The sequence below is a fragment of the Natator depressus genome, chromosome 10, assembly GCF_965152275.1.
Source record: "Natator depressus isolate rNatDep1 chromosome 10, rNatDep2.hap1, whole genome shotgun sequence".
In the NCBI taxonomy this organism is placed as follows: domain Eukaryota; kingdom Metazoa; phylum Chordata; order Testudines; family Cheloniidae; genus Natator; species Natator depressus.
Window position 1 is genome coordinate 42,961,154 of NC_134243.1, and position 20,034 is coordinate 42,981,187.

Genomic DNA, 20,034 nt, shown 5'->3' on the forward strand with positions numbered 1-20,034 from the left:
ATTCTGCACATCTGAGAGTGAGTCTGAGGAGGAAGACACAACCCTGGTGTATCCTGGGATGGAGACAAGATTTCAGACTCGATCAGCTGAACTAAACGAGAGTTTTCCCTCTTCCGCCCTAAACCCCATGGCGGAATTATTTAGGCCCCTTTCTGACACCCCGGTGCCGCTGATGAGACCCCCCTGTGATGAGACACACAGGTTATTGGACAATGGAGACACACAGGTAGAGGATGCCCTGGGCACCTTGGACCCTCCAGCGTTAGAACTAGGAGTGCAGGGGCCTACGCCAGTAGCCGAGGGACCCTCCAGGGAAGCCTCTCCATCCGTCACTCAAGAGGATGTTCCCCCTACCTTGGCAACAGAGAGTCTCAATAGACGAGACAGGGTGATAAGACCAGTGAAACGGTTAACTTATGATGCACCTGGGGTGACTAGTGAGGAGCCAATACATTTAGCACACAGGTTTGTGGAAGCTAAAGTGGGCTTCCTGAGGCCCTTTGGAGGAAACCAATGAGTTGGTATAAAGGGCGTGTGATTTGTCGGGACGACAAATTCTCGGCTGGGGGGAGGATGTAAGCAGTGTCAGGATGAGCTCCACCCTGACATCTGGTGGTGAGGTGTGGCAAGTTGTGGAAAAAAAAAAAACTTCAGGGGCTGATCTCATTTGCATAGGCACACCCACGCCGCCTAGACTGAGGCCATAGCTGCCCAAATGGTCACTTCGGCTGCTGTGGGATCCCCAGTGTCTCTGTTATTGGGGCAGGAAGAATAAATTATTACCCTGATTATGGGAACTGTGCTTGGAACTGTACTTGGCCTTTTGCTATGATGGAGGGACTCACCATCAACTAAGTAGCACTCGCTAGGCAAGGGTCATGGGTTCCAAAACTGTGTGAATTGAGAAAGACTTGAGATAGGTATTAGTACCTGGTGGTGTGGGCCCCTTTGTGAGGGCCTGAAGCACCAATTGCACCTCTGTCTCTCTCCACTGTGGAATGTCAGAGCTAATTTTGGGTCTATTAAGAGTCTTGCTACAGGTACTATGCTGCATTCACTTTGGCCTTAAGGTGCACCAGCACTAAGGCCCCCACTACTATGAGCTGAAATCACTAAGAGCTGAAATCACTGAGCACTGTGTCAAGTAGTGGGGAGCCGGAAGATCTAGAGTGCAGCGGTGTGTTTGTGAGACGGCGAGCTGAGCAGAACTGTTCGTGAGACGGCGAGCTGTGCGGAGTGGAGCCGGTCGTGGTGGAGCGGAGCTGTCTGTGAGACAGTGGTGTGTTCGTGAGATGGCGAGCTGTGCAGAGCGGAGCCATTCATGAGACAGCCAGCTGAGCAGAGCTGTTCTTGAGACAGCGAGCGGTGCAGAGCAGAGCCGGTCGTGGTGGAGCAGAGCCGTTCGTGAGACAGCGTAGCAGAGCAGAGCCCTGTGGGGCAGTCAGCTTCAGGACACGTAAGGTGCCCCTTGCCCCTTTTCCCCACACACAGGCACATTTTAGCCAGACTGGGGAGTAACACTATGCAGATGAACTTTTGAACTCTGGGGCTGGACTTTTTGGACTTTGGGTGATTTGTGGATTGCTGGACTCAAGAGACGTTTGGGTGCTGGGACTCAAGAACCCGAGGGAAAGGGGCATGCCCCAATTTGCTTGGGGTGGTTTTTTTGCTCATGGGTTGTGTTATGAATCCTGTTGGTGGTGTTTCCCCAACATAATGCCACATTGTTTCTCTCTGTTATTAAAAGGCTTTTTGCTACACTCAGACTATGTGCTTGCGAGAGGGGAAGTATTGCCTCTTGGAGGTGCCCAGCGGGGGTGGTATATATTTGTCCCAGGTCACTGGGTGGGGGCTCGAGCCGGTTTGCATTGTGTTATTGGAATGGATCCCCTAGATATTGAACCCGGCCCTTGTTGCTGCCAACTCTGATGGGCAGAAGGGTTACAAAATATACTCAAGAAGAGACCAAATAACCAGTGTCAGTCAGGAAACAGATTCCATATGATAGCAGTCTACAAAGAGCAGTCCTGTGCAGCAATGTTACATTTACCTTAAGCAGAAGGTGTGCTTCCCCAAAGTTCCATCCCTAAAGCCATCTTTTTATACATCTCTTGTACATCAGTAAAAGGTCACCTGAAACTGGATTCAATTAATTAGTTTTTTACCATGTTTGTTTCTGGTACCATTGTGTAACCATTTATCTCTTGTTCTGAACCCATGCCTTCCAGGTCATGATCCACCCTTATCTTTGTTCTGGGTACATGCATTTCAGGTACAAAGGGGTGTGAGACACCTCCTTGGTCTGTACCAGGATAAATAAGTTTGTGAAGGTAACACCCTTTTTGTTGCTATGCGGAAACAATTATATGTCCTGATATTGACAGTTTTCCTTTCTACTTAAGCCTAAGTTTACTTCCTATAATGGTAGGGGTTATGGGATACTTAGGATAAGTGAACAGGCTTATGATAAAGGTATAGGCCACTTTGTGCTATATAACTGCTACATTAATCCTTAATAATATGTATACTTATTTTACACTTGGAATGCATATATTACAGATATTATTATCAGCATGATATATATGTATGCTAGTCAGCACATATTAGTCAACAGGTCTCTGGGCTGGAACCTGGAGTAGCGAGTGGGCCTGGGTTCCCGCACCAGCCACTGGCAAAGCACCCTAAACCCTGAGCGAAGGTCTGGATTTAAAGGGGCCAGCGATGGAGCTGAAGACACTGGTGGGGACAGACAATTTGGTGAACACTTTGCTATCCTGGAAGGGGTTCGTGTATGTGACTTGGCCGGAGAGCTGAGCCACTGAAGACCAACCTAGCGAGGTCTGCAACTTATAGGGGCCGTTAGGAGTGGGGAAAAGATTACAGTATTTCACCAAGCCAGTAGGAGGTACTCAACGGGTGAGTGCCACCCTGTCACGCACAATCTTTCTTTTGGTGATTTTATCTCAAAGGATATGGAAGTAGCACATTACAATGCCTGGTGTAGCAGCAGCCACAGTTCTACTCATTTCACTCAGCAGAGGGCAATATTGACTAAGAAAAACAAGCAGCAAGTATTTGATGTATAGCTGTGAATGTCCAAGTAAAATGTTTGAAAAGTTACTTCTTTGCGAACTATGATTTTTAATTTGGCAGTGAACCTTTGTAACATAAAACAGAATGAGCAGTGAGCGGCCTCTTACTTTTTTTACTTTCTGGGCTCTCTGAGAATTAGATTAAGGATTCAATCCAGTTAACCTTGACACATGAGTAACCTTAGTTACATGATTAGTTCCACTCACTTCAATGCACTCAGTTACCCACATGCTTAAGTATTTGCAGAATCAGGCTCTACACGTGTTCAGTGATCTTAGCAAAATGCAGTGAGTTGTGGATATGCAAATCTAGGATAACTTCAACTGTATGCCTGGGCAGAATGCCATTAACATGCAGGCAGGGTTGTATTAGGATGGAGACAAGGCATCTTTCCTCAACACATGTTTTTTCTTCAAGGTTAGGATGTTGATAGATGCCAGATGACTTGCATTGGGTGAATCTTACAAGTTTCTAGTAAGCCGCATGAACACTACTCTGATGTAAAAATTGGGCTGGAAATTCCATGGAAAAGACTTTCCTAGAAGCTAGCCCGTACTTTGTTTCAGAGTAGCAGCCATGTTAGTCTGTATCCGCAAAAAGAAAAGGAGGACTTGTAGCACCTTAGAGACTAACAAATTTATTTGAGCATAAGCTTTCGTGAGCTACAGCTCACTTCATCGGATGCAGGTGCCACAAGTCCTCCTTTTCTTTTTGCCAGTACTTTGTGTGTCAAGAAATACAGTACATGTTTCAGGAATAGCCTCTCAGAATGCAAAGAAGCAGCTAAATTATTTTTAGAGAACATTATTCAGTAAGATTATTTCATCTTCAAAAGTGCGTGAGTTTAAGGTGAACTGTAGATCTAGAGTCTTTTGAACTGCACTTGCACACAGTTCTATCTCTGTGGATACCTGAAATACACTCCCTAGATGCACACACAATCTGATGGCTTCAGGCGTCTCCTACAGAGATAGCTAACCAAACTCTGACAAACTAAACCCTTGTATTCTTTATTTCTTTTCTCTTCATTACTTAAGGGGCGTGTGTGGATAGACACATGCTCACACAGATATTAGACAATCTCTCCTTTCAAGTGAGAGAACAGAAAAGACACTAGGTAAATCCTTCCCTAAGTGGAAGTCTGTCCTGAACTAACCTGAAATAGAAAACATGTACATAGGACCTAGGTGCCCTAGTCATGGACCAAAATCATTGAATGTTCATGGACCGGGAATCTCTCTCCCTAAGCTCCATTTGCTGTCCTGTAAAACAAACTTCTGGAGGCCATTCTAGGTTAGTGGTTCTCACCCCTCCTTGTATCATTGACCCCTACCTAAGACAGCAATCCCCCCTGAACACTACCTTTGCTTAAACTCTACAATACTTACCCACGGTGGGAGGACAGGACAGGTTTTTCTTGTGCAGCAAGCATATTGTAATTGAGTGTTTGAGGCTAGACAAAGCATTATGTAAAGATCACAAGTGACACCATATCTGGTGTTGATTACAGATTGGGCCTTAACAACCCATTGAGAAAATCAGCACTGGGCAAGGGTTGGGTGAACCTCTCTGCAGTTTTCTGCAAGGAACTAATGCTTCACGAAATAGCTTCCTGCACAGATCAGAGAAAAGGTGGGAGATCTTCTCCAGTAGGGGAACAGTTGCCATATGGTATGAGAGCTGACAAATGTCTACAAACTGAAGGAAGCTCTCAGTGCATTTATGAAACCCATCCATCGAGGAGTGGCTGCCAGGTTTTTAGGCCCCCAGTGACTCTATGCAAAATCAAATAGCTAAATTAACATATGGAGGCAAGAGATTCCAGGCTCCTCCCTAGGCTTCTCTGCATTAGGAAAGGTTTCCCTGCAGCGCTCATCTGCACTCCTGCCATCTACAAACCACAGGACAGAACTAGATGTTTTTTCAAACATATGCTGGTGCACAGCAGGGCAGCCCTTTTAAAAATTAGATTTGTTCCACTAAAATTACCATCTTTACTCTATGTCCCATCTAAACCTGTGATTCATTGCTCCCTATAACTGCTTCTGCTCCCATCCATGGAGGGTGATCCATCATTACCCCATACACCATTAGGGAGCTCCCTACTTGTGCTGCTACAAATGCAGCTAATTTGGTAGGTGAACAAATCCTCTCAGAAAGCAGCCCAGGCCTGCAGCTCTCTCCTACTGAGCTAAATTCTGCTGTAACCACAGTGTTTTGCCTTGTTCAGAATTCTGGGCTGCCTCTCACAATTCAGGCAAGAGGTGCAGCTGCAAAGGCACCTTTGAATTTTTGGTAGAGGTTTGTGCGTGGGGGCAGGGTTGTTTAAATGGTTAAAAACAGCATTTGTATTTCTGATATAAAACAAGGCACAGACAGAAAGCTCAGATTAGACCCCTCCTGTCAGGTTGGGTGCCAGCTCACTGCCTACCTGGGGCTTGCAGATTGCCAGCATGTTACACAGGAAGCTTTGAGGAAGATAAAGGGGCAAATAGCCCAAGGTGGGTTCATACCTTTCTTTGAGCTGTGACACAGTTACACTGCCTGTTAGGTTTGTTTATCAGCAGGGAAGTATTTGTCTAACTCCCCCTTCACACTGTTTATTCTTACTGTGCCTGTTGCCGCCCTTGGTACTTTAATGTATTTGCTTTTCCTTGTGTAAAGAAATTCCACCTTAAGGGCTTCAGTGCTTAACACTTCCTCCACTGCTCCCTTCCCACCAGCTCAGGCAGTCTGAGCGAGAGCCATGAAGCAATTTCAGTGCCTGAACTCCAGAGTTAGGTGCCTTCGTCTTCGACATGGCACCACTGCGAGGCATGCAACCCCGCTTAGCTGCAGGCACCTAAACTCACCCGGTGCCTAACTTTTCACTGTAAAAGTTTCACAGGCACCAAATTTTAGACCCCAGGGCATGCATGTTACTACTTCCCTCTCTAGACATCCAGATGCCTCTCTCTCACCCCAGACTCATTGAGATTCATGAAGCAGGGGCAGGCAGCTAGGTGTTCAGTTGCCTAGATTGGGACCCAAGCCAATCAACAGCTTCTGAGCATGCTGACCACATCAGGTACCATTCAAAACCCATGAGGAAGAGGTGCCCACCTTATAACTTTTAGTTTAGTGGTTAGAGCAACTGCCTGGGGATGTGGGAGATCCACATTCAATTCCTCCTCTCTGCTAGAAGGAGAAAAAGGATTCAAACTGGACTCTCTCACTTCTCAGGAAAGTGCAATAACCAATGAGCTATGAGATACTTGAATGGGGGAGGGGGTGCTCCCTCAGCTGAGGCTGTTTTAGTGTGGATAAATAATGAAAGCACAGCCAAATGACCATTCCACTGAAATACTTTTAGTGGAAATTGAGGGCACACAGAACCTTGCAGGATCGGGCCTTTATGCTGTAGAGCTGGGTTCAGCTGAGCCACAAATCTAGGCCACCTAGCTATTTTATAGCTCTGCTAAATAACAAGTATTGACCAAAAACTTCTCCTCCCATCCCCAAGCAGCAATGCATCCCCCCCTCCCATTTCAAACATTAGTTCGATCTCATGACCAATCTTTACTCATTTATGAGAAACTGTCCTGCAGCTGTCTTTTGCTGTGCAGCAGCCATTGAGCATAAGGGATGCAAAGAAGAGACAATAAAGCCTGAAAATATTTTCCCCCCTGCTATATCATACATTGTTTAACAGGAGTTAATTTCCATGCCTCCTAATTTTTGCTGGATTTTTTTTTATGGCCATCCCCTTAATCTATTCCATTTACTAAACTTCAGGTCCGTTCCAACTTTCCGTGACACATGGCTCACCAGCTCCTCATGGTGCCAAAACGTAGTATGAATCTGCTTGTGAATCATGCAGTCAACTGTAAAAGAGAAACTATCCAATAAACAGAAATTATGTTGCTTTTGGGCTGCTTAGCAAAGGGTGGCAACAGCAACTTCTCCCCTCTCTATGCTGTAATCCCATTACTCTGATGAAAAGAGCTAGATAAGAGGAAGGCATTATTATTACTGGATAATATGATGTAGGAACACCCTCCCTCCCCTTGCCCCTCACCCCAATCATTTTGAAAATGTAACCCATCAAACAACAAACCCAATTCTACAAAACAGAAAACACTTGCTTTTTTAATTGGTATCTTTCTTTATTCTTGGTACTGGATTCTCCAAGTGACACATCTGCCTGGGAGGAGGGAGTCGGAGGTGGATTGATTTATTTCCCCCTCCTATCATATACTGTAATGATCAAAGCTGGAAAAGCATTCTCTCTGGCCTAATGCTGATATCACATCACAGACAGAAGTATTTCTCTGTATTAACTGAGCAGCTAATCTGGAATGGATATTAGAAGTAAAAAGAAAAAAGAAAAGGAGTACTTGTGGCACCTTAGAGACTAACCAGTTTATTTGAGCATGAGCTTTCGTGAGCTACAGCTCAATGCATCCGATGAAGTGAGCTGTAGCTCACGAAAGCTCATGCTCAAATAAATTGGTTAGTCTCTAAGGTGCCACAAGTACTCCTTTTCTTTTTTCTTTTTACGAATACAGACTAACACGGCTGTTACTCTGAAACCTATTAGAAGTAAGTGTCTGCACCTCAGTGCTGCAGGGCAAATGAGTGGGGATGTGTGTGTTAGTTACTTCTTGGTAGCAGCAGGGGCAACAAATAGGAATGGGGAGAAAAACAAGCAAATTACAGAACCTTATAGTGACCAACCCACTGTCCTGCCTCTGACCCACAGTGGGAGGCTGTCCAAGCAGTGCAGAATGTTGTGTTCAGCTGGGCAATGCACTTAGCATAAAGTGACTCAACAACCCTATTTTGTCAGACAGCTCCAAGGATTTCAGACACAGGTCAGTGGAACTGACTTTTCCCATGTACTCAAGAAGATAAAGAGAAAGCAGAGAGCCAGAGGCAAATCCTCCTTTCTGTCAGCACTGGAAAGTCTAACAAGGATCATTACATTATGATCTTTAACTCCCCTCCTCCCAATCCCACAATCACTTCTGTTTATTTGACTGGGCATTTTGGAAGAACTGATTGGGCCAGATGCTCATTTGGTATGAATCAGGGTTGGGCTGTTGAAATCAATGGAGCTATGCTGTTTTACAAAGGCTAAGGATCTGGCCCACTGTCTCCAGTGAGGCTGTTGGTTACATATTCATACTACTTCATTTTACACTGACATCTCACTCTTCCATCAACATCCCCTTCTCCTAACAATGGGCCCTACTTTCTTGGATCCAGATGTAATCCAGTGCTGCAGCAAAAGCTTTTCTATTTTGAATTCATAGAGTCATAGAATATCATGGTTGGAAGGGACCTCAGGAGGTCATCTAGTCCAACCCTCTGTTCAAAGCAGGACCAATCCCCAACTAAATCATCCCAGCCAGGGCTTTGTCAAGCTTGACCTTAAAAATCTCTAAGGAAGGAGATTCTACCACCTTTCTAGGTAACCCATTCCAGTGCTTCACCACTTTCCTAGTGAAAAAGTTTTTCCTAAACCTCCCCCACTGCAACTTGAGACCATTACTCCTTGTTCTGTCATCTACTATCGCTGAGAACAGTCTAGAGCCATCCTCTTTGGAACCTCCTTTCAGGTAGTTGAAAGCAGCTATCAAATCCCCCCTTGTTCTTAACTACTTATATTTGGTATGATAGACAAGTATACTAAGCATTAACAGCTTGATTTTTCAGAAGAGTTGCAGCTGACATCAATGGTAGCACCACTGAAAAAATCAGACACTACACTTTTTTCCCCCCTGTACTGATTTTTATTATATATGAGAAAGTCAAAGGCTTTTTTCTTTTTTACATTAGAAATATCAGAAATGTAAGGTCTGTTTTTTGGGGGTTTTGCGAGAGAAGTTGTTGGCAGTCTCATGCATATTCTGAGTTGTCTTAAAACTTGACTGGAAGGGTAGAGGTTTGGAATCGGAGGCTTTCCCCCCCAACTTTTTGTATGATATTTGTACAAAGTATGTGTTGATGAAAATAACCTTTATTCACCGTTTAAAACACTTTCCACCTCAATCAGGTTTCACGTTCTTAGTACTTGTTTTGTCACTCTTCTACTATCTTGAAAACTATCCAGTGGTTCAATCATCCAGGATATTAAAAAAAAGTGTATTTCTAATATAAAAACAAGAAAAATTCAGGCCTTCGTTATACAGGATGTAAAGCAGCAAAAGAGAGCAAAAATAACTTTTCTGCGTCTTACTTTTTGAAGCACCTTTAAATAACCTGCACCATTACTTCTGATTTTGCACTCTCAGATCACAAGATATGGATATCTCAATATCAAATTTTTGGGCAGAATTGTGTAGCTAGACTGCTAAATCCTATAACTTGGAACCACAATTAAAGGCAGGGACAAATCAGAGGCGTCCTTTTAAAATTAGGCCTATGTATGTAAGATGGACATCACTGAACCAGATTAGATTTAGACTAGCAATGTCCACAGAAAATTAAAAATCATACAGTGAGGGTTCATTGCTTACTGTGGGGGTGAGAGGAATCTTCACCAACCTAGTTTGTTATAGCCAGAAAAGTGCTTGAAGTAATAAAACTTCCTTTAAGAAGGTTCTGCTCAACACAAAAAGTGATGTTACCAGTACTTAAGTCTGAAGGCTAGTGGGTTGTAGAGGAAACTAAGGCTTTTCAGCTGGGGTAGTGCAGGGTGTAGCCATGCTGGAGGGGTTACATTCTTTCTGTGGAGAAATCCTGTTCATGGATATCTTCCCTCAGGCACTGGGGGTGGAGACTAGAGGACTGGAAAGGTAGTTGTTCGAAGCAGGGACAATTACATTTAAGTCATTTGCGTGCAAGTTTGGCAATGAGAGCTTTCCATTCTGCCCTCTTCCGTGTGATATAAGGAGGAGTGAGGAGCTGCAGCACTGGTTCCTGCTGTCCCCTAAAATATCCCTGACACAGAGCCTCTGTGTTACAGATCACATACATTCCGCAGTCATAGCTGTTCTGCTGTGCAGGGGCCTTCTCCTCTACGAAGGCCACTTTGCCTCCTCTTTTTCCCAGAAATGCCTCCAGTTTTCCTGCCACCAGCTTGGCATGGGCAGAGTTGCTCTTACTGTGGGAGTCATAATGAGCAAAGCAGTTTTTGTCCCGGAAGTAAACCAAGAGGCTCCAATGGGTGCCCCCAGCAGCCTGGTTGGAGTTATCATTGATGGCCAGGAACACAACCTCCTTGTGCGGGAGGCCCAGCGGCTTCAGGAACATGGCTACTTCCTCCTGGCTGGTGGCACACTTGATGAACTGAGCCACTTCAGGGCTGACAAAGCATACTTGTTCGGAAAAGTCTTGGAACTGGTCACTAGAAAAGTACTCAAAGGCAAACCCAATGATGTGGTCATTAAGCCAGCTGGGGGGATCCAGCAAGGAAACATCTGACTGCCTCAGCAAACTGTCCACATAACTCAGAACAACAGGGTCCATTCTGCACAGGCAGGGGCCACAGCACTCCAAGAAAGGTCAAAAGCTAAGATAAACCAAAGGGGATAAGATAAGTTACTATGCAAATAGGCTGCACCTTTTATACTGTGAAGAAGCAACTATATCTGACATTGAGTCGTGAAAACTAAGGGATTTTCCCCACCTGTAATTAAGGAACAAGGGTTAAACAATCTATCACATTTCAAGAAATGTAAAAAGGGAGAGAGACGGGTGGTTTGCAAGTACATTCCCCCTACCCAGTGATGTGTGGTGGAGACTGCATGGGGCCTCCTGGATCCCCAGGCTAATGCTAGAAACTGCATTGCTGTGTTCTCAATAATACATTGGAGAGGAAAGATGGTTCAATGGTTGGAATGCTAGTCTGGGCTGGGGGGGATGTGGGTTCAATTCCTGCTTTGCCACAAGGACTCTGTGTAGTCTTGGGCAAATCACTTGGTCGCTCTCTACCTCACCTGTAATATGGGGATAAACAGTAATTCTCTACCTCCCAGGGCTGTTGTGAGAATAAACACATTCAAGATCATGAGGTGATTGGACACTATGGTGATGGGACCAGATAGGTACCTAAGATAGACAGATGGATGCATGGCTCATCATATCAGAAGAACCACTTGATCCACCCAAAAATGCTGGTCTTCCAGCATGATGGAAAGGCAGCTGCCTATAATGGTAGGAATACACTAAAGAAAAACAAGATTACTAACATGATAAAACTCCCCCACATGAAAGCACTCCTTAGGACCCAATTTAGCAACTTTGTTAACTTCTTGGACTGTGTAAATCTATATCAAGTATGTATGTGCATTAACCCCAGCTGAAATCCTCGCTTGACAAACTTCTGCTCAAAGAGAAAGGATTTAGTAGTTATACTGTTTACTGGCCTCCTGACTAATCATAAGGAAGAGGTGTTGCAAAAAAAATTAAGGGTGGTTGCTCTAAAGAGTGGCCTACCTCAACAGTTAGCTCATGTTGAGATTCTTCTCTGGACAGTTCTAGGTATCTATTTACCCCTCCTTGCTTCAGCAGGCAAATAAAAACAACTGAATAACCCTACACTGCCCCCAAATACCTGACCTAAAAAGAGATTCAGGTCCCAAATGAAGATTTTATTTAAAAAAAATGGAATTCAACAGCTGTTTGGGGATTTAAATTTCCCCCGTAATGTTGGAAACCTAAACACAAAAGCATTGTGTACATGTATGTATTCTCACCATGGGGTGAATCACAACTCAGCAGGTAGTTATGACCACCCCACCCTTCCCTTATTGCAAAATAGGAAGGAGATTCTGGGTTAGTCCTGGTACAGAAAAAGATTGAGAACCTCTGGGTTAGAGCATAAGAGCTGAGGTGTGAAACTGACTAACAAAGGTGAAATTGACCAATCTAATGTCCAAGGTAAGTGAAATGCATATTAGTTAGACAGTATACTTAATAAAAATGAAGTCAGACTTTAAAATCAGATTTTTAAAACTCTGTATTTTTAAAAATATTTTTAAAAAAGTATCAAACACAAGGACGGAAAATAGCTAGTTAATAGTAAATAAGCAGCACTGGCTGCACTTTCAAGCCCAGATTAGGATTTGCCCAGTAGAAGATTCCTCATGCTGAGGGAAATTGTTCAGTAGTATGGGGCTGACAGTGACTTCTATGCCTCTGTATTTCCTCCCCTGGCCCAAGCATCTCCATGCCTGGTGATCCTCAACTGCTAAAACATGCTGGAGTCCACAGGCTGCTCTGAAGCTGCTCTACTTAATGCTGGGTACTAGGCTGACAGATTGATGGCCCCAGAATCAGGGAATTGTAAAGGTGACTTTAAATCTCTTTTGCCCCCACATGCTCCTGAGCCATGCCACGTGCAGCACGGAAGCAAGCCAGGATCTGGCCCTATACTTCCAACGTGCTGTGCAAAAATTAACAACAGGTTTCAGAGTAGCAGCCGTGTTACTCTGTATTCGCAAAAAGAAAAGGAGGACTTGTGGCACCTTAGAGACTAACAAATTTATTTGAGCATAAACTTTCGTGAGCTAAATTTGTTAGTCTCAAAAATTAATAAGTGTCACTTTAGTATGAGTCACTGTAACCAAGGCAACACCTATCCATTATGATAGAAAACAGCTCGAGCATGGTTTGTTTACACATTAGGAAGGAATGGATTTGGACTCTTCCTCATGGCAACAAAACAAGCCTTTCCTAGGCTAGATACATGTAAATTAAGATAAGCCTAAAATTAACCTATCAAATCTTGGCAGGGTCCCTTTAACATGTGACTTTGCCAAAGAAAGCTTGTTAAATAGAATAACAATGACATGCATGTTAAATGTGTAATATACCGGAAGGAAGATCCAAGGTAACCTGCATGAAACAGGTTGGATGTGTAATATACAGGAAGGAAGGCCCAAGGTGAAATATCTTACCTTTAAAAGCTCATAACTACTAATGTGCCACTGACAGCTCCAACACAGGCCAAATAGAAATAGTCATTAAAAAGGAAAGGGAGCAGCCATTATTATTTCTACTGAGCCAGACACAATGGTATCTGGGACCATTTCACATGTTAGTTTGGACTCAGATCCATTATTTCCAAATGTAAGGAGCAAGTACAATGGAACAACCTGGAGCTTAGGACAGTAAAGAAAACATGGAGAATGCATTAAGTCTCCAAGACTCCCAAACTCTCACTTAGCTGAAATTCTGGATAAACAGGTATATACCTCGCAATACAGTCTAAAAGTGGGCAGTCTTGGGCCAGTCTCCTAATGAGAAACTTCTCAGATGTGTGCTTCATCTTTTTCCAGAGACATGCAGATTAGAACAGCAAACTTGCCAATCAAGCCTTGCAAGGATTAATGGTTGCATGATGAAGCTTGCATTCTGAACTTTGTTCTTTTTCCTCCCAGTGAAACTTGGCTTTCCTTTTTTTTTTTTTTTTTTAAGTAAATAATTTGGTGGCTTCCCACAAGCACTCTCTCTTCCTGATTATAATGAACAACACTTAATTGCTACTAGCTACTACTTTTAATTTTATTGCCATCTGGAGCTGCTTGTAAGAGCTGCATGAAGACTCACCAGATGTATTGCAGAGCTTAAAGGAGAACACTTCACAGACTCACATTCATTCCAGAGCCACTCAGCATAAGTGGTACATACTGCACCACAAATAGTAGAGCCAGTTTGGAAAGTGCAGCTTTTCCTCTGTGAAACAGAACTTTCCAATTTTCCAAAACTTTCCAAACTTTCCAAAACTAAAGATGAACTCTGTGTGAAGTTTGGATCTGGATTCAAACTTCTTCAAGTCCAAGTCACAAAATTCCAATCAGAACTTCCCCCATATCTTAAGGGGAGTCTTTTTGAACTCTCAGTTACAGATCTGACTTACTCTTTGTAGAGAATCTCTAGCACATCTCATCCAAAACCCCTAATATTTTAGAAGAAATACCGATTGGCTACAACGAGGACTACAGCAGTAATCAAGATTATGAACAAGAGTAATGCTCTTTGTTTTTTTTGTCAAGTAGCTGGCTGAACTTGTGAAAGCAAAATATACTTCTTTGCCTCCCTGCTGGATAAAGGAACTGGGTATTGGTTTTGAAACAACGGCAGATGGGCATGCCTTCTTTCTGAGTGGAAGTTGAAGATCCAGAGTATTTGGGGACAGAGGAAAGTAATTTAAATAGAAATTTGACTTTTATATTAGTACGTGGGTTTATTCTATCAAGTCCCACTTCTGAAGTTGTCCAGATGGTTCAGTAATTTAAAAGGTTACTGTGGTACCTTGCATTAAGATGACTGAATTACCACATTAATATGCTATGTTCTTTTTTTCTGTCACATCTCAGTTATTGCAATCTAAGTGCTACTAATAACAAGTAAAAAAACTAAGACAGAAGTGTGATTCTTAAGTTGATGGTGTCCCTTTGAAGCCAAAATTTCGGGTGGTGGTGATGTTTTACTAACATTTTGCAAAACCTGAATTATTTTCATGAAACATAAATGAAGACTTTTTAAAGTTGTGAACACAAACTGTGCCACACTGTGCTAGTGCATGAGAACCAGGAAATGAAACTGACTAGAAACTGACACAGAAAAAGTGAAAGTTTGTTTTTATCATCTAACCTGAGCAAAAAAGAACAAATGGTGAAGAGTGAATCAGATTTTGTTACACTTCTGTTTTAATAATATGTTAAGAACATATGGACAGAATATTTTAAAATATGTTGTTTATTGTGCCCCTTTAGCAAATCTACAAAATTTGGAGAAAGCCCAAAAAGCCAGCAGAGGAAGATATTATCCAAACATTAGATATAGAAACACTGAGGAACAGAGATGGTAAATGATTTGTCCCAGGTCGTATAGGAAGTCTTTGGCAGAGATGGGAATCTAAACCCTCCTCTCAGCCCCACAATTTAACCACAGTGCCATCCTTCTAAATGATGTAGTTTTTGATAGCGTGTCAGTGCTTTTTCATAGATTCCAGGCCCAGAAGAGACCACTGAGGGTCATATACACTTCAGTACAAAACTTATGGCACTAAGCCCTGGTCTACACTGGAGGATGGGGGGGGGGAAATCGATCTAAGTTACCCAACTTCAGCTACGTGAATAACATAGCTGAAGTCGACGTACTTAGATCAACTTACCATGCTGTCTTCACCGCGGTGAGTAGACTGCTGCTGCTCCCCCGTCGACTCCGCCTGCGCTTCTCGCGGAGCTGGAGTACAGGAGTCAATGGGAGAACGCTCAGGGATCGATTCATCGCGTCTAGACTAGACGTGATAAATCGATCCTGGCTGGATCGATCGCTGCCCACCTATCTGACAGGTAGTGAAGACATACCCTAAGTCTCAGAGCTGAGGTCAACTGACTGGAGCTCATAGGGCTCAGACTGTGGGGCTAAAAATAGCAGTGTAGACACTACGGCCTGGACTGGAGCCTGGGCTCTAAGACCTACTCCCCTCACAGGATTTAAGAGGCCAAGCTCCAGCCCATGTCTGAATAACTACATTGCCATTTTTAACCCTGCTGCCTAAGTCCCACAAGGGCTAGCTATAGCCATGCCACAGGTCTTTTTATTGCAGTTTAGATGTACCCTGTGATCATTTAGTTCAGGGGTGGGCAAACTTTTTGGCCCGAGGGCCACATCTGGGTATGGAAACTGTATGGTGAGTCATGAATGCTCATGAAATTGGGGGTTGGGGTGTGGGAGGAGGTGAGGGTTCTGGCTGGGAGTACGGGCTCTGGGGTGGGGCCAGAAATGAATTCAGGGTGCAGGAAGTGGTGGTGTGAGGGATCCAGCTGGGGGTGTGAGCTTGGGGGTGTGAGCTTGGGGGTGGAGCTGGGGATGAGGAGTTGGGGATGCAGGAGAATGCTCCGGGCTGGGACCGAGGAGTGTGGAGGGGGGATTAGGGCGGTGGCAGGGGGTTGGGTGCAGGCTCCGGCCGGTGCTTACTTCAAGCAGCTCCTGGAAGCAGCAGCATGTCCCCCCCATAGAATCATAGGGTTGGAAGGGACCTCAGGAGGTCATCTAGTCCAACCCCCTGCTCAAAGCAGGACCAATCCCCAATTTTTGCCCCATATCCCTAAATGACCCCCTCAAGGATTGAACTCACAATCCTGGGTTTAGCAGGCCAAAGCTCAAACCACTGAGCTATCCCTCCCTCCCCCCTCCATCTCCTATGCAGAGGCGTGGACAGGAGGCTATGCTGTGCACTCCCCCGTCCATGGGCACCACCCCTGCAGCTCCTATTGGCCGCAGTTCCTGGCCAATGGGAGCTGCGGGAGTGGCACTTAGGGTGGGGACAATGGGCAGAGCCCCCCTGGCTGCCCCAACGTGTAGGAGCCTGAGGGTGGACATGCTGCTGCTTCCGGAAACTGCACGGAGTGGGGCAAGCCCTGGACCCCGCTCCCCAGCAGGAGCTCAAGTGCCGGATTAAAATGTCTGAAAGGCTGGAAGCGGCCCCTGGGCCGTAGTTTGCCCACCCTGATCTAGTCTGACCTCCTATATGACTCAGGCCAGACGACTTCCCCAAAATAATTCCTAGATCAGATTTTTTAGAAAATCGTCCAATCTTGATTTAAAATGGAGATTCCACCACATTGTTCCAGTGGTTAATTTATCTGTTAAAAATGTGCCTTATTTCCCATCTTAATTTGTCTAGTTTCATCTTTCAGCTATTGGATTGTGTTATACCTTTCTCTGCTAGACTGAGGAGCTCATTATTAACATTTGTTCACCATAAGTACTTATGGTCTATAATCAAGTCACCCCTCAACCTTCTCTTTATGCTAGATAGACTCAAGGAGCTCAACCTATCACTATAAGGCGTGTGATTAGAGGATTAGAAAGCATTCTCGTGGCTCTTCTATGAACCCTCTCCAATCTGTCAACATCATTCTTGAACTGTAGGCACCAGAACTGGACAGTATTCCAGCAGCAGTCACACAAGTGCTTTACAGAAGTAAAGTAACCTCTCTACTCCTACTAAACGTTTCCTTGTTTATGCATCCAAGAATTGCATTCTCTCTTTTGGGCATAGCATCACAGTGGGCTCTCATGTTCAACTGACTATCCACCATGACCCCCAAATCAAAGTCACTGCTTCCCTGGATGGAGTCCCCTAGCCTGTAAATATGGCCTACATTCTTGTTCCTCGATGTATACACATTAAAATGCATATTGTTTGCCTGTGTCTGGTTTACCAGGCAATCCAGATCTCTCTGTATCAGTGACCTGTCTTCATTAATTATCACTCCCCCCAATTTCTGTGTCACCTGCAAACTTACAGGACCAAGAACAAATCCCTGCAGGATTTCACCAGAGGAACACATCCATTCAATGATGATTCCTCATTTACAATTACATTTGATAAAATGGATTAAAAACTAGCTAACTGATGTAACTGTAATGTGTCATGTTCATTTGAGATCTCTTTCTGATTTTTTTAAATCTAAATGTCATGCACTACCAAGTCAAAGTCTAATTTTCAATGGTATTGAAATCTGATGGGATATTGATTTCTACTTTGTCATTGATTGTCCTGGACTACTAGCATGACTAACACCAAACTGTTGTTTGCAGAACACTGTTAATTTAATCTACATCTTCATATATGTCAGAACTGCCTACTATATTCTATTATTCAATTCCAGCACAATAAAACATCCTTCCAAAGTTATGAAAACTTACCAGCCCAGGCACAAGGTTTACTCACCCTCCCCTTACAAGAAGTATGATTATTATTTACCAAAAACTAATAACTAACTTGTCAATTAAAGGTTATGCACTGCAGGCTAAGTCGAATGTTGCAGGGCTTCAGTTAGGTTCTAGATGGTAGAAGTTGTGAGACCTGTTAAAATTTTTCTCATGCCTACATTCAGAAAAGACCGCATCCACAGACAATGCCTAAGCCTTCCAGTTTGTTATCAAAGCTCAGAGATCAGCCCGCTCCAGCTGCAAGATGGAATAGCATTTTTGGTATTTACATATCAATTAAGCAAGCCTTAGAATTCTACTTTGCTTCAAAAGCTTATATGGCAATAAAAAGCCTTTGAACTTAAATAAAATTAACACAGGCTAGGACTGCAGCCATGGGCTTATATTTGACTCAAGGGTGGGGGGCAGGGAGAAAGATGTGAGATCAGCGGAGTACAGCAATCTGATCTGGTGGAGATGAAGCTTTGGGAACAGAAGGGGAAAAAATCACTTCAGATAAAATAAGAATCTGGAACTTAAGTATAAAAATCAGAAAGCAAAGTGGATCACTATTCACTTATTTTTCAAGCAGCATTTATTCAACAGGCCTAAATCAAGAACATACTTAAAACCAAAAAGTGTGCATCTTCCTCCTGAAAAAAAATACCATTCCGTATGGTGGAATTCAGTCATAAGAATTGCTTTGGGCACTGTGTTGTCTGATCTTTTAAAAATAGTATCCACTAGTAACTGATATGATAACATAGCTATCAGGTGACATAGCTGATCTCAGTGTTTTTAGATGGTATACTCTGAGCATTTACAAATGTAGTTATATAATATTAGACAATAAGAGACTGTCACAGGATTGCTGTACCTCTCTGGCTGGGTATGCTGCTATGCCTCAGTTTCCCTTCTTTTGAAGAATCAAATGCCACACAATTGGTGTTTTAAATATGTCTCCTCTTCTGAGGTCTGAAGGCCATTTAGCTCTTCACCCTTGTGTGTGGGGTCCCCAAATCCTTTCTGGCCCTCTTCCTGGGGCTTCATAGATAAACTTGTATAATCTTGTTTCTGCCCCAACTCCCTCTATAACAGGAGCTCTATTGATCCATCCCTCCTGTGAGGTGGCAGATTCCTGTTCACTTCTCCTTGTCAGGCAGAGGAGGGGCTTAAGCCTGGGGTCTACCACATGCATCCCCACGTGAATGCTCGAAGTTTAACCACTGCGCTAAAGATGATAAAACAGCTGCTCCTCCTCTCCCACCCAGCTGTTTTGTGGAGTTAAGTGTTGGGCTGCATAAGCGGCTTGTGTGGCCTTATCACAAGGCAGGTGTGGTCACAAGCTGCCTATATCCCCCGGCTGGTAATTCACCAGCAGATAGGGGCCAAACCCTAAGAGAATGGGGTTCCTCACACTCCCCTCGCCCTACATCTCCTACGAGCTAACGTGGGCAGGTCCCCCTTTGAACTGAACGAACCCGAAGCTGTAGATTGCGGGCGGGTCATGATGCAAAGCCCACGGGGAAGGCTCAGGCAGGACACACAGGGGTGTGGCAGGGCTAGCTAGTTTATGGGGTAACGGAGACGGGGGTGCTTCTCGCTCGAAGATGCTCCTGGGGGGACAGAAACATGCGCGGTCTGTCCAAGGCAGGCAGCTCTCCCCGCGGGGTGCAGCAGGCACCGGCCCCTCCTGCCCGCGCGGCTCGCACAAGCGCTTCTCCGCGAGGCAGCGTGGGGAACCCCCCCCCGGCTCAGACGCTGCGGTGGCGAGCAGTGTGCAGACCCGAGGGGATGACGGGGGCTCCAGCAGGAGGGCGGGCTTTACCTCCTGAAGACAATGTGTGGGGCTCGAACCCCCGGTGAGCAGCCAGAGCGGGCCCGACCCACGCCAGGGAGGAACCCTCCCCACACCGCCGCGCCTCACCTGCCACCTCATAGCTCGGGCACCAGCTAACCGAAACAGTCCCCCGCCAGCCGGCCCCTGTCAATTTGGTTGCTAATAACAGCCGCAAAGGTAGAAAAAACACTGTCGTAAACCGGCATCGCGATGTACAACGCCCGTACTGTGGACACGGGAAGGAGGGGTCAAACTGGCCCCGCCCCCAAAGGGTGCTAATTAGCATAGGGCTCAAAACGAGGTAACGAAAGCGACGCATTAAGCTACTGCGCAGGCGCAGAAAGAGAGCGCGGAAGCCGCAGATGGCTAGAGAGGAGCGTGACTGAAGAGCGGGACCTGAGCTGGTAGGGGGCGTGTTCTCTTGAGGCTCTGGGGGAGTGTCG

General features: G+C 44.7%; 2 protein-coding genes across 4 annotated transcripts in view; one reads left to right on the forward strand and one right to left on the reverse strand.

Moving 5' to 3' along the window:
- Positions 1–7,617: 7,617 nt before the first annotated feature.
- Positions 7,618–19,827, reverse strand: SENP8 (SUMO peptidase family member, NEDD8 specific). Of its 2 annotated transcripts, none has more exons than XM_074964710.1 (2): positions 19,679–19,827; positions 7,618–10,588 (listed from the first exon to the last, which is right to left on the reverse strand). In XM_074964710.1, exon 2 carries the CDS (start codon positions 10,543–10,545, stop codon positions 9,907–9,909), a length of 639 nt encoding a protein of 212 aa, XP_074820811.1. In that variant the 5' UTR covers positions 10,546–10,588; positions 19,679–19,827; the 3' UTR covers positions 7,618–9,906. The 2 variants fall into 2 exon arrangements, with proteins under 2 accessions (XP_074820811.1, XP_074820812.1); XM_074964711.1 differs by lacking the exon at positions 19,679–19,827 and adding an exon at positions 18,629–19,076.
- A 113-nt stretch (positions 19,828–19,940) lies between these two features.
- MYO9A (myosin IXA) overlaps positions 19,941–20,034 on the forward strand; it is a 465,931-nt gene continuing 465,837 nt past the window's right edge. For both annotated transcript variants that reach the window (XM_074965918.1, XM_074965921.1), the window contains exon 1: positions 19,941–19,995. The gene's annotated coding sequence lies outside the window, so the exon portion shown is untranslated. The remainder of the gene's footprint in view (positions 19,996–20,034) is intronic.

What these genes read in the sequence shown, in the direction of transcription:
- SENP8 (XM_074964710.1), bottom strand. Translation starts at nt 10,545, where the DNA reads ATGGACCCTGTTGTTCTGAGTTATGTGGACAGTTTGCTGAGGCAGTCA.